This window comes from Lottia gigantea (assembly GCF_000327385.1).
Source record: "Lottia gigantea unplaced genomic scaffold LOTGIsca_61, whole genome shotgun sequence".
NCBI classification, from domain to species: domain Eukaryota; kingdom Metazoa; phylum Mollusca; class Gastropoda; family Lottiidae; genus Lottia; species Lottia gigantea.
The window spans coordinates 524,473-538,368 of record NW_008710086.1 but is presented as its reverse complement, the minus strand read 5'-3'; the positions used below and the strand labels follow the sequence as shown (position 1 = coordinate 538,368).

At 33.8% G+C, this 13,896-nt stretch overlaps 2 protein-coding genes across 2 annotated transcripts; one reads left to right on the top strand and one right to left on the bottom strand.

Moving 5' to 3' along the window:
• Positions 1 to 4,932: 4,932 nt before the first annotated feature.
• Positions 4,933 to 9,221, top strand: LOTGIDRAFT_128586 (hypothetical protein; the record flags this gene model as incomplete). The annotated part of the gene is made up of 9 exons (XM_009064232.1): positions 4,933 to 5,052; positions 5,558 to 5,636; positions 6,087 to 6,234; positions 6,619 to 6,757; positions 7,426 to 7,581; positions 7,838 to 7,907; positions 8,230 to 8,336; positions 8,658 to 8,777; positions 8,973 to 9,221. Coding segments are annotated over 9 exons (1,188 nt in total), but the record flags the coding sequence as incomplete, so codon positions are not given.
• A 4,037-nt stretch (positions 9,222 to 13,258) lies between these two features.
• Positions 13,259 to 13,576, bottom strand: LOTGIDRAFT_89339 (hypothetical protein; the record flags this gene model as incomplete). The annotated part of the gene is made up of 1 exon (XM_009064231.1): positions 13,259 to 13,576. A coding segment is annotated over one exon (318 nt), but the record flags the coding sequence as incomplete, so codon positions are not given.
• Positions 13,577 to 13,896: the final 320 nt, after the last annotated feature.

Genomic DNA, 13,896 nt, shown 5'->3' with positions numbered 1-13,896 from the left:
CACTGAACCCTGATGCAATATACATGTGTACGTGACAACACCTAAACATTATCTTACCAATTTCTATGAAGTTTCTAAATAGATTCAAGAATTCTAGGAAATTGACTGATTATTACATGCACTCTAGTTAGCTGATATCAAATTAGGTTACAATAAACATAGTCAATTCTAAGAAAACCTAATAATGTCACCTTGATCTAGTCGGCCATTTAGTGACCGATTTATATTTTGCAACACAAAGCTCAAAATATCAACAATAGATTACTCACAGCTTATACTTATTTCAAAACTTAAATGCCTAGCAGTCTTATTAAAGGGATAAGTTGTTAAATGTTGTCTTTACCTGCTGAGCGAGCTCACTTTCAGCTTTCTGTATTGATGTGTATTTACTTTATCGAATTTCAGCAATCTGTAAGCTCCAGTGGGACTCTTATTATATGATTTACCTGCTGATTGAGCTCATTTTTAATCTTTATTACTCTGCAGGTCCAACATATAGTTCAGGCCCTCGCTGCAATCCTAGACTTAGGCTCATTCAATTGTTTCTGTCCGTATCAATAATTGCAAACAAAAACTGAGTCAAAATATTTTTGAAAGTAGAAATGATAAAGATGACACATTCAGGACAAATGCATACAGCAATGACACAAAAGACAAGTATGTCCATAAAAAATCCTCATGAAGCGACATCCGTTTGTTTTACTTTTATTTGCAGTCTAGTCGTCAAAAGGGTCGAGCAGATCTTCGACCCTCGCCAATTGACAACAGAATGACTCAACTAGGAAGTGAAAACCAAACGAAATCAAAAGAATTCGGCGTTTTACTCACCGTTTCTCTGGAAATTATCAACCAGATTTCAATGCGTATTATTATTCTCGATTGTCAAATTCTAGGAAATGGATGGTTTCCGAGAAATTCTATATTTAGTAACTGGGAATATCCGTCCTGCTTCTGATTGGTTGAAATCCCCGGAGATTATCTTTTTACCACCGACAGTTTCAAACACTACCGAATACTTTTTTTTTTTTAAAGTACGATGGAATTCCGTTTTTTGTTGCTGAGCCATAAAATTAATGATCTCAAAGCAAAATTTCCGTAACTCTTTCTTTTTCATATTCGAAGAAAATATATCATTAAAGACTCATTTTCCACCCCAAAAAATGCTTCACCGATAGCAAGGTTCAAGTTCAAGGTCAATAAAGTCGTGATTATCCAGTTTTGTTTACGTTTTTTTTTAAGATTAATGAAACAAACACCCCCCCAAAAAAAATTCTGAACTTTTGTCATACCATAGATCTAACATCTAGTTCATGTAGTTCAATTATTTGACGTGTGACAGGAAAAGTCTACTTGGAGCTGTGTTCAGTTGTTTATAATAGGTCCATTGAGAAAACTGTCTGAGACGGGACAATATTTATTAGATAGAAAACTGAAAAGGATCCTTCAGAAGAACTAAAGAAGATAGGCAAGTTCTACCATGCAAGGGGTATTGGTTGGTCATAGAAGAAACAGGTGATGCTGAAGTCTTTATTGTTTTCCGAGCGTAAAGGATTGGATCCTCGAGAACATAAGTTGTTATCCTTGAAAAATAAAATGAAACCTTTGGAGTTTTCAACCCACCTCCTCCTTGTCAGTGATGCAGTTTGGAGGGATTGACATGGAAAGACTTCGGATGGGACAATAAACCGAGGCCCCGTGTGCTACAGGCTGTAGAAGGAGTGAAAAAGTTTGCACATAAAGCACTGGCCAAGGTCACAAATAAGGAGTTAGGGCTATAAAACAAAGAATTGCACTTATAGATTCATTGACAGTTTGAAATCGAAAAAGAGTAGACTAATGTGCTGTCCTGGCAAAATTTCCCTCATTGCACAATGCATGGCATTATCTGTCTGAAAACTCTATTCATTTCATTTCATTTTTTTTCTCTTTGAAAAACTGAAGCTGTTGTTTCCAAAAAAACGAAAAACATTGTCAAGAAGTTTGACCAAAGACAAAATCATAAATAAATCTTCCAGAAAATATCTTTGGGGGTATTTACTGAGCATCTCTTATAGGACTAGAGTGAGATGAGAATACTATTCTAAAAAGGTCATGAAGTAAGGTTTGATAGTATGACTGTACTGTACAGTAATTAGGTTAATGGCTGATGCATTAATTATTTGAATTCGCAGTTGACTGGCTTATTACAATATTTGTTTATGGCTGGATACATGGTTTAATAAGAATGATAAAGTTCTATGATAAATATTGAGGGTATCACCGGTAAGGCAGGGCATGCCCACTTTTATGGGATACGGTACCTATTTGCCGTCTGTGACTGGCCATTTCTTTCAGAGAATCTAAATTGTCTGCATTGTATAGATTAGGTATACATACGCCATTTTTTTGACCCATCATGCCTTAGTCTCAGAAATGGACATTTTTCAGCTAAGCTAATCAGTAATAGTGTTCACAGCTCACCATTGAAATTTGAGTCTTCAAATTCATGTGTATCCAGAATTAAACACATTTGAAAGTAAAAAGTCGAGAATCAACATGTTTCAGGTTCTGTTTTAATATTTCTAGATACTTCAAGACAATAGATTATATAACCAGTAGCAAGTGAACTCTGAACTCAAGTGTGAAGATCCTGTTTTGACTGTGACACATCTACACTTGATCATGACTTAACACTTGTTAAAAGATGTTTGAAATATTTTGAGCAATATGGATGTAATTTAATATCATAATATGAAGGTAAGATACTTCTCGAAATCCTAAAAAGACAGTAATTCATCTATAGTGAATTATAATTTTGACTTCTACGTATTGTTTTTTAGATGATGAACTAAATTAGGACTTGTAAAACTTACTGAAACTTTTTATTGAAAATTATATTTTAGGTGTACAACAGCAATTAAAGTTTTCTAAATCTTTATCTGTATCAGGGACACTGATAGCATCAATTTAATCAGATATTCCTTCAATTCCACTAAATCTAAATGTTTGATGACGTCACTTATCGCAAAAATTGCTTTATCACATTAGGTCTTCACGATTTTAGAAATTTCTTTACAACAGAAATCAGGTGACTGTCAGTGTATATAGGTTATTGAACATATTGTGATAAGGTTAAAAATTGTAGCTAAAAATAAACAAGTCATATAACTATAAAGATAACAAAATATATCTTGAGAGGAGAGGGGGTGGCAACTTTTTTCCAGTCATCAAGAAATATCTGTACCCATATAAAATTCTAAAATTTCACTCTCTCTTTCAGATACCACTCTCCCCTCCCCCTTTTCTGTTATGTGAGCTGTAAGTTACGGACACCCCCTCCTGTCGCCCTATATTTAACCTAGTTCCATTACTATCTCCTCCTTTCATTTGACAGAATTTTTCACTCCAACCCTAAACCCCAAAAGTGTTGGGCCAACACTCAACACGTGACCCTCAACACCCCACCCCACCAAGATCTTCACTCCTCTTCACAATGTCAAGTTATTAGGAATTGCGTCTAGATGTTGTGAAGATGATCTTCAAGTCTAGGCTATCTCTCTGTGTTTGGAAATGAAATAAAATAAAAGTAGAGTAAATATTTATTATTATCTAATCAGCAATGATATAATGCTATCATTATCTGATATAAATGCGTTATGATAAAGATATGGAACGTGATATTTGTAACCTTTGTACGTGACAGATAATTATAAAGGACGGGGTTGATGTAATGAATTATTGTAAATTTTGCATAATTAAATTGTTATTTGCTATGAATTATCTGGAAAGATCAATACCAAGAGGTTTGGCTAAGAAAAACCTCTTGAACCTAAGTTTCTAAAAGCTCAGTGATTGTCAAGAGGTATAACCAGGAACCTTCTGGTAGACAGGATCCTTGAGAACCAAAGCTATCAACCTCGTAAAATCATTACCAAGAGAGTTGACCAAGGACCAGCTAGTAGACAGGTTTAAAGAATCTAAGTTGTTATCCATGTAAAATCATTGCCATTGGTGTTTGACCAATAACCAGCTGGTAGACAGGATCCTTGAGAACCAAAGTTATTTGTAACCTTGTAAAATCATTTTCAAGAGATTTGACAAAGGACCAGCTGGTAGACAGGATCCCTGAGAACCTTAGTTGTTATCCAATCAGTTGCCTACAGGTTTGAATAAGGTGCAACTAGAAGACATGATTCTTGTTGGCCTAGTTGTTATGGTATACATTGGTGTATAATCATATTGAGTTTTTAGATTTTGAAACACCTGCATATTAATCAAGATTTCTCTCAATTATCTGCCGTGTGGGTGATTAGTAATATTTTTAATTATTTTGTGAATTTTCTGTTATTATTGCAGAAAATGATCTGATTAAGAAAATACCTTATTTTTCTGTAAATAATTCTGAGGCTAGCTAGTTGTTGAAAACCTGAGATGTCGGCGTTAGAAAAAACACCACTATTAGCCGGGGAAACACCTAACAGTGTAACAGAAGAAGAAAGTCCAGAAACATTAAAGAAAATACAACGAGGTTTTGAGATTACACCTGGGCAGGTACCTGTAGATTATTCAGACTCGGTGAGTTTTAAATTTCTATTCATATACTCAGTTAATTGTTTTTCTGTATTTTGAAATTTTTAAAATGAATTCTTTGTTCGTCTGTCCAATCACAATTGAGCTTGTGATTGAGATAGATTCCACATTGTTTGTTTGTTTTGATATACAGGAAACTGTCTAAAAGCAGAATTAGTTTTCACCCCAATATTTAGATATGATTTGGCTTGCATACCTTAGATAGAGAATGTTGAAAAGAGCATACAATGAACCAGAAATATACTCTACCATGTAGTCATTGATATTATCTCAGTCAGTTATAGCAACGATGACATCATTCCATAATAGATATAATATTGATAATTACAGATATATTTTTATTCTATCTTGTATTTTCAGTCAGGATTTAGTTTTAAGAAATTATGGGCGTTCACTGGTCCAGGGTTTCTGATGAGCATCGCGTATCTCGACCCTGGGAATATTGAATCAGATCTACAATCAGGAGCCATTGCTAACTATAAGGTAGGTTATTTCATCTTATCTTCTACATCATTTTGTTGTTTTATTGACACAAGCAATCATTACACGTATAAAGAAATAAGTTCTATGTAACATGTTGGTTACTGTCGCAGGTGTAACAAGCTTGGCATACTTGCAGAACTTATAAGAGAATATGCAGAAGTGTGTTGATTGGCTTGTTATAAAATCATGTGACATCCTTGAATATTTATGAACTCAGTGTGCTACAGGCTGTGCACGTTAAAGATCCCTCGACAGTTGGAAATCGAAAAATAGCAGGCTAATGCCGCTGTCCTGGCAAAATTTCACTCATTGCACCCTGCATTGCGTTGCCCGTCTTCATTAGCCCACATGGTGCAGAAAAGTAGGACGTAAAACTCCATTCATTTCATTTTTATTTTTGAAGTGAAACAAGGTAGACATTTTTAAGTAGAGGAAGAGACTGCTTACACTTCAGTGTTGTTCTATTTAGATATGTAATGTAACTTATATCGTTGTTATTTTCTAGTTATTATGGGTATTAATGTGGTCTACTGTTATGGGGTTAGTTTTACAACTTCTCGCTGCTCGTCTTGGCTGTGTTACTGGTAGGTTATCTATTATTCTTCCTCCATGCTGGGATAGTACAGTAGCTAATAATCTTATTTCGTGTCTACCTTGTTGATTTTGTCAGCTTTCGGCTCCTTGATTAACTGATATTAAAAAGTGGTTTGTGAACATGACAGAGACAACAGTTTATGTCAGATTTGAATGAAATTTGGTGTGTAGGTTTATATCCACATGTTAGATTTTTAGTATGATTTGACACACATTGATGACCTCCCTTGATATACTGAAAATTTATCAGGAAATTGGGCGTATCTTGTATGGCAACCACTTGTTTGAATCATATAATCCTTTTTAATTTTTACCCATGTATAAAAGGTGGCAAGTGAACAGCGTCTCAAAAATTATTATCTGATTCAGGAATATAAATTGTGTCTAATTACCATATCAGATTACAGCATATTTTAAAATCTGAATTTTATTGATTGTAGGAATGAACCTGGGTGAAGTTTGTAGAGTCGAGTATCCCAGGGTTCCGCGTATTATTCTATGGATTATGGTGGAGATCGCGATCATAGGAAGTGACATACAGGAAGTGATTGGTTCCGCCATTGCTATTAATTTATTATCCAATAAAACGTGAGTATTTCTAATAGTTTATTTCACATCATTCTGTTGGTCGTAATCAGCATGGAAAAAGGTTTATTTGGATCTAAATATTATATATATCCTGGATATACACAGGACAGACGATTTGACAGGTGCTGAAGTGAATCAGCAATGGGTTCAAGCATTGGTCATAGAGTTTTACAATGTCAGTGATGAAGGTCATAGAGGTGAACATGGAAAGAGTATCAAGTCATTTAGATGAGACAATAAACAGAGGCCCTGTGTGTTATAGACTACAGGTTAAAGAATCCATGACAATACTGAAAACAGTCTGCTAGTGGTTTGTTTCTGCAAGAATTTTCAGATTCTCTCTCTGCCTTGTTTTTAAGTTTGTATTCCTGATATTTATTTCAGAGTTCCGATCTGGGCTGGAGTTCTGATCACTGGCGTGGACACCTTCACCTTTCTATTTTTAGAATCAGCTGGGTTACGAAAGTTAGAGGCTTTATTCGGAGCCTTGATAACTACCATGGCTGCTACATTCCTCTATATGGTGAGTTGATTTTATTATCATATTTAACTAGTGTTTTATTATGTTCATTCAATTAGAAATATTAAAACAGAACCTGAAACATGTTGTTACACAGATCTTCACACAACTAAAACAGAACCTGAAACATGTTGTTACTCAGAGTTTCACGTTGTGTGATCTACAGAGAACTAAAACAGAACCTGAAACATGTTGTTACACAGATCTTCACACAACTAAAACAGAACCTGAAACATGTTGTTACTCAGAGTTTCACGTTGTGTGATCTACAGAGAACTAAAACAGAACCTGAAACATGTTGTTACTCAGAGTTTCACGATGTGTGATCTTCAGACAACTAAAACAGAATCTGAAACATGTTGTTATTCAGAGTTCCACATTGTGTGATCTTCAGAGAACTAAAACAGAACCTGAATCATGTTGTTACTCAGAGTTTCACGATGTACGATCTTCAGACATATTCAGTGTCTCTATTGAAGTTAGCAAATAGTACTATAGGTATATATAAGCAGAACCTGAAACATGTTATTGCTCAAAGTTTTACACTGTGGAATCAATTGTCATATTGTCACAGTTAAAAAATCTGGCAGAATAAATTTTGATCTTTTGGCCGGTGCTTTTAATCTTCAGTCTTCTATCAAAAATCAACATGTTCTACTTATTATTTTCAGTATATAACGGTTAAACCAAACCAAGGTGATATTTTAATTGGTTTATGGTTTCCATGGTGTTCAGATTGTAATAAAGAAGCTATTCAACAAATGGTTGGAATTGTAGGCGCTGTTATCATGCCGCATAATATCTATTTACATAGTGCTTTAGTACTGGTATGTTCTTTCTATACCTTTCATTACTGATATTATATTTATTTTTAGCATGTGTACACATTTACAAAACAAAACGTAAAATGGCTTCGTGCAGGTGACAGTTATTTTCTCAGTCCCTGGAACAATATTTACTCACGGAAATAAAACACGGTAAGAAATAGACATGTTGAGCAGAGGATGGTTTAAACTTTTATTTGAATTTTTTGTTCATATAAATCTGTGTCAACTATTTATAAAGTTTGTCCTGTATTTACAGTCTCGTGAAATTGACAGAAGTGATAAGAAGTATATCAAGGAGGCTAATTTGTACTACTCTATAGAATCAGGTACGGTTTACCTTTGAATTGTTATCCAGTTTGTTTGACACGTTTCAGATTCATAATTTTCATCAGGACAACTAGTTTTGGAAAATTGGACTTTAGTAAAGTAAGCAAACTGTTAAGCATTGGTCCTTGGTATTGATTTTTCTGGGTTTTCATACAAATTAACAGTTGGATTGACTGGAATCATGAGGAACCACGCTATATATTCAAGGTCATCAGACTTTTTCATGCCGACCGGGCTTAGAACCCACGCCCTCCATTTGTTTGTTGTAGCCAAGGACGCTCTGATAGACAGCGATTAATAATTTTTTTCAATCTATTTCAGCAATTGCTTTATTTCTATCGTTTCTGATCAACCTGTTTGTGGTGGCCACATTCGCTGCTGCTTTTTCTGACAAATCAGATGCAGATGACGCCAGTCTACGGAATGCAGTAAGTTTATATTTTTATTAGGGAGGATATCGTTGAAATGTGATATGTTTCTATTTTATTTGAGAAGTAAAACTAAAAACAATTACAAAAAGAAAGTAAAACTAACAATATTATCAAAACAAAACACATAATAGAGGTTTAGATATGTTTCTGCTAACTCATCTTGGTTTTGACTAAATATTGGAGAATGAAGAAGCCAGATATATGTAGATAAAAAATGATATAGATATATTTAGGGTGAAATAATTTTAATACGAATGTGTGCCAACAATTCCAAGTATTTCACATAAAATAAATAATCAGAATGTAATATATCTATAGGGTGATTGGATTTATGATAAATACGGCTTTGGCATGAAGATTATTTGGGGTATTGGTATTCTAGCTGCAGGTCAAAGTTCAACTATGACAGGAACGTATGCTGGTCAGTTTGTCATGCAGGTGAGAGGTTTGCCGGATTGTCAAGAACAAGCTTTATTTTCTCATAGTTAAGTCAATTTATTTCAGTAATTTTAGTATCTGCCATTTTAAAATATATTTGGATCAATATGAAAAAGGCTACTTGCCAACAAAATATAGGCTACACAAGAGAGACAGAAGGGTGGCAATCCTGAATCATATTGTTTGATATTTCAGGGTTTTTTGAATATAAAATGGGCGAAATGGAAGCGTGTATTATTAACTCGAACTATAGCAATATTACCGACCATAGTAGTTGCCACAGCAGCCACAGATCACCTTGATGATATGAGTAGTTGGTTAAACGTCTTACAAAGTGTTCAACTTCCGTTTGCTTTATTACCCATACTGCATTTCACCAGTAACCATAGAATTATGGGGGATTTTGAAAATGGAAGGTATGTATTGTCAGAGTTTGATTGGTGAAATCGATCATGTTTTTTATGATTATGTCATGGATGCAAATGGAGTCAAGTTACCCACAAAAAAAAAATCAAACAATTTTTGAAAACCCACAGACGTCTGACTGAAAGTCGGAACGATGCAAATCGATTCAATTTCCTTATAAATAAATTGTGAACAAAATATTTACAATCCCTTAGATATTAACTGACTTCCTGTTTGTAATTTTTCAGAATTTTAAAACTTTGTGTATGGTTGTTAGGTGCAGTTGTCATGGGAATTAATTTTTATCTTGTTTCCTTATTTCTGGTAAGTCTTTCAGTGAGTTCGCTTGGAGTTCACATAGAGTTTGCGTAGAGTTCACATAGAGTTCATGTAGAGTTCGCATAGTGTTCTCTGAAACATAAGGCAGTGTGAGTTGAGAGTTTTTAAACTGTATTCTGTAATGTCAACTTCCAGCTCTATATCAGGGAGTTCATTTATTTTCCTCACACTTCAGTCCGGTTTTTGAAAATTGACCTCCTGCAATTTAAAAATGAAGCTGTCCTGATGAGGACTGTATATCTGAAACATGCATTGACAGAATCAGATGAGCTTGAATGAATTATATTTTGTTACATCTATCATGATTTACCAAGAGATTAAAAAGTCTAAAACATCATATTTATGTTATTTGTATATTTCAGGTTGGAAATATGAAATGGTATGTGTATCTGATATCGTCTATAGTAATTGTTGTTTATTTAATATTTATTCTATATCTAGTAAGTATATAATATCTTTTATTATTGTCTTGTGTTTGTGATATATAATGTCTACTTCTTCATAACGCGTTTCTGATTCTTCATTTGACAGGATAACATTGATCTTTTTATTCATAGACAGTTTGATCTCTACTGTAGATGCTTATTTTTCCATATATAAAGAATTTTTTTAAAAGTGGAGACACCAATATAATATTGTAAAAGAGAAACCAAGGATTCAACTATTTCTAGACCAAAAGGTTCCGCTATTTTACAGAGAATACCCAGAGTTGCCTTTTGTTTCTAGATTTGGCAGAAATTTCTCTTGAAAAATATACAATTTGATTTGATTCACAGATTATTGTGTTGATTTTTAAATTTGGCTAATCCTAGGAAGAATTTGATCACAAAAGGATTTTATTTGATTGGCATACAGTGAAACAGCGTAAATGAACGCTGACTGAAAGATGGCATAAGATTTACTACTACAAATGTATATGACCATTGACTACTGCAGGTTTACTAGCATATTTTAGCCCTGGTGAACATTTTATATAAAATATTATTTATTTGTATTATTATTTCAGGCACTAGGTGTGATGTTATTTACTAAATTCCAGGTAACAATATATATTAATATTAATATATTGCTTGTGAATATTTTGGCCACAAAATAGCAGTTGTTTCAAAATATACACTGGCACTTATAGATCTATAGATCCACATGCTAGTCAAATAAATGAGCAAACAGAAGGCTGTTGAGAACATGAACATACATTAATTCCAATAAAAAGCGTATGTACAGTAGTTCAAAATATAAACAATTAAATAATAGTAACGTATACAACTGAATTGTCTTTTATTAGATAGGTACCGTCTATAGAATGTGGGTCACTGAGCTATAAATAGTAACACGAGGCACATGTTGAACAATGTCGAAACTTTGAGTACCCCGACACTCTGGTTAATCTGACATTGTTTTGTGGTCCCAGTGTATGTTGGATTACGCAGAGTTTACTGTACACGTATTCTGAATTATGAAAAATATTCCAACTTTTTTTTTATTATAGATGAAAATAATGGTATGTTTAGGACTGGATATTAGTAGCTATGAAGCTGCAATACAAAGACAAAATGATCAAGAGTATCCAGTAGTCACGAATACCCAGATTGAAGCACGACCACATTTTTCATCTGATGTTTGATTTAATTTAGATTTTATTCGCAATATAGTCAAGACTCCTAGTGAAAAGACTGGAAAAACTCAGCAAAATATTATATGGTTTATTTGTGTGAACATTTTTGAGACCAGTAAAATGTGACTACAATTATAGAACAATTACCGGTAATTGAGGCTGACTCTCAACAGCGCTGGCTGTGGTATCAGAATTTTTCTTATCTTGAGGAGGATTCGAACCCATTGCTTTTGGGAGACTAGTGACCATGAATAAGCCATCTTTCAGCATTACACCAGCTAACTGAATTGCTAGCTGTCTATCATAATCAAATATTGTACTATTCTTGCAGTCAACTCAAAAATTCCTCAAAAGACCAGATCTGGCGCCTATTTCTCTAAAAATCTTATTAATATTTGTCAAAAGAGTGAAATTTTACAGTGTAAAATTTTGAACCTTGACAAAATTGATCGTCAGATTTTTAAAAAAATGGGTCCCCTGATGTTACCTTGAGCTTTCAATGTATATAGAAATAGAAATTTGTTGTAATAAATGGGTAAGTTTACATTGAGAAAAAATCAGACAATCGTAAGATATTTTGAGAAATGCAGTCACTGATGTTACCTAGAGCTTTCAATATTTATAATACAACTAGTAGTTTAGTTTTTATACATGCAAGAATATTCCCCTTTTTACACGTTCTTGAGTTAAGTTTTAAGAAATTTGTATTATTTGTCAAGTATTATTTGCCAATAGAATTGTAAGTAATTGGGCTGTGAGTTGTGTGGTGAATGTTCTGTTTTAAAATGTTACTCAGCACTTTGTTTCCGAACTCTGTGAAGTTTTAACCCCCCCCCCCCCTCCCCTCAAAAAAGCTTTGGCTTTGCTCCCACCCCAAATTTCTTTATCAATTTCATTGTGACAGAAATGTGGCTCCCCTGGTTGTCCCCTTCACCTAGTGTTTATTATTTACACTAATGTCCACGCTTCACCATATTCCAGTAATAATTTGAAATTTTGTTTATTCTACTTGCTTAATGCATGACGACTAGAATTTATCAATGGATGCAATTTCGGTTGGTTTTTTCAGTATAATATAATAATATTTCATCATGTCTACCATAAAACATCTGTAATTTGATTTCTGAAACTCGAGCTTTCAATTTATGTTAAATAGAACTTTGTTGTAATAACCACTTTGTTTTTTTCAATATAAAATAATATTTCCTCTTGTCTACCATATAAACTTTATATAATATTTTGTTTTATTTTAGATATTATCATATTAAATTGTTATTGTTACACTCAGTAGAGTTTTTTCTGTCACTTTAGGTCGATGGTTCCCAAATCATATCAGGATGTCCATGGAAGGAAAATGTACATAAAAATCACTAGGTAGTTCCACAGTTTTTTTTCCTAGCCTGTGACATCAAATGTCTCCAAAGAAAAGTGCAAATGTCTCGGGGGATTTCGGGGAGCTGTTGGGGCTTGCTCACAAACATGAAAGTCCAGGGTTCAATTCAATTTAACAATTGGAATAATGAAAATTTATTATATGAAGCTGCCTTACAAATATTCCAGATAGGTTCACTTACATTTTTACACCTTGATTGTAGAAAAATAAGTTTTCACCTCAGCCTTTGAACAAGATTTTTGTCACAATAAAAACCCCTCTGAACAAATCACTATTGAAGAAACATGCAAGGTTATATGTGGTCATCTTGGTTCAGTTCATACATAAACACAACAAATACACTTAACCCATCACTTCATCCAGCTTTGATATCTTTATAACATTTGCAAGTAAGTATCTTTAAAATATTTCAATTCAACACATCCCTGATTTCAATAGTGAACTTTTCCAAGTTCAATATTGTACTGATTTAACTAATGCATGTGTGGATGAATTCAATACAAGGTTAAGAGGTGTCAAGTCTATTCTATTTCCAGCCTTCAAAACCCTGGCACAAAAGTTTTTAGTCTGTATCTTCCAAAATTCCAAATTCTATCCATCTTCCTCTTCCTCATCATCAAATGACAATAAATTTGTTTTCTGTTTCTTTTTCTCTTTCTCTTTCGATTTCTTCTTATCACTTTTATTGTCTTTTTTTGCAACTTTTGCTCCATCTTTCTTCTGCTCCTCTCCATTTTCTTCTGAGTCATTCGTTCGTTTCACAGGTTTTTTAAACGTTATTTTTTCACCGATTTTATGAGCTGGCTCTTCGGCTTCTTTCATGATTTTGTCAGCCTCTTCTTGAGAAATATCTCCCGGTTTTAAAACAACGACCGTCGGCTTCTCCTCCTCTTTTTCCCTCCCTTCATCGTCACTGTCGTCATACTCAACTTCGTCTCGTTTCGTGTTCACATTCGGTCCTTCCTTGTAACCAATCCTCTCCTTAAACTGTTTGATGAAAGCTGGTTCTTCATTCTGAATGAAAGCGACTTTATTTTTACGGGACATGATAGGATTCTATTTGTGGTCAATTCAAATTTGAATTTTCAAATAAATTTTGATTTTTACCATCAAGTTGATACCATTTCTATTTCTGTCAATTGTGTTGATTAATATACCTGAAAAAGGAGACTGAAAATAATTAGACATGTATGATGTAAAACAAAAAGAAAAAGTTTAAGGAAATGATCAAAATATTATGATATGAGTAAGTTTCAGAGCCAGTAAAGACAGTGGCATCATCAGCCATTATTGCTTTCTACACAAAATGTCATGTCATATCAATAGGCAAAAAAAAAACTGAGAAGCGAAGACAAATCTATTGTGTT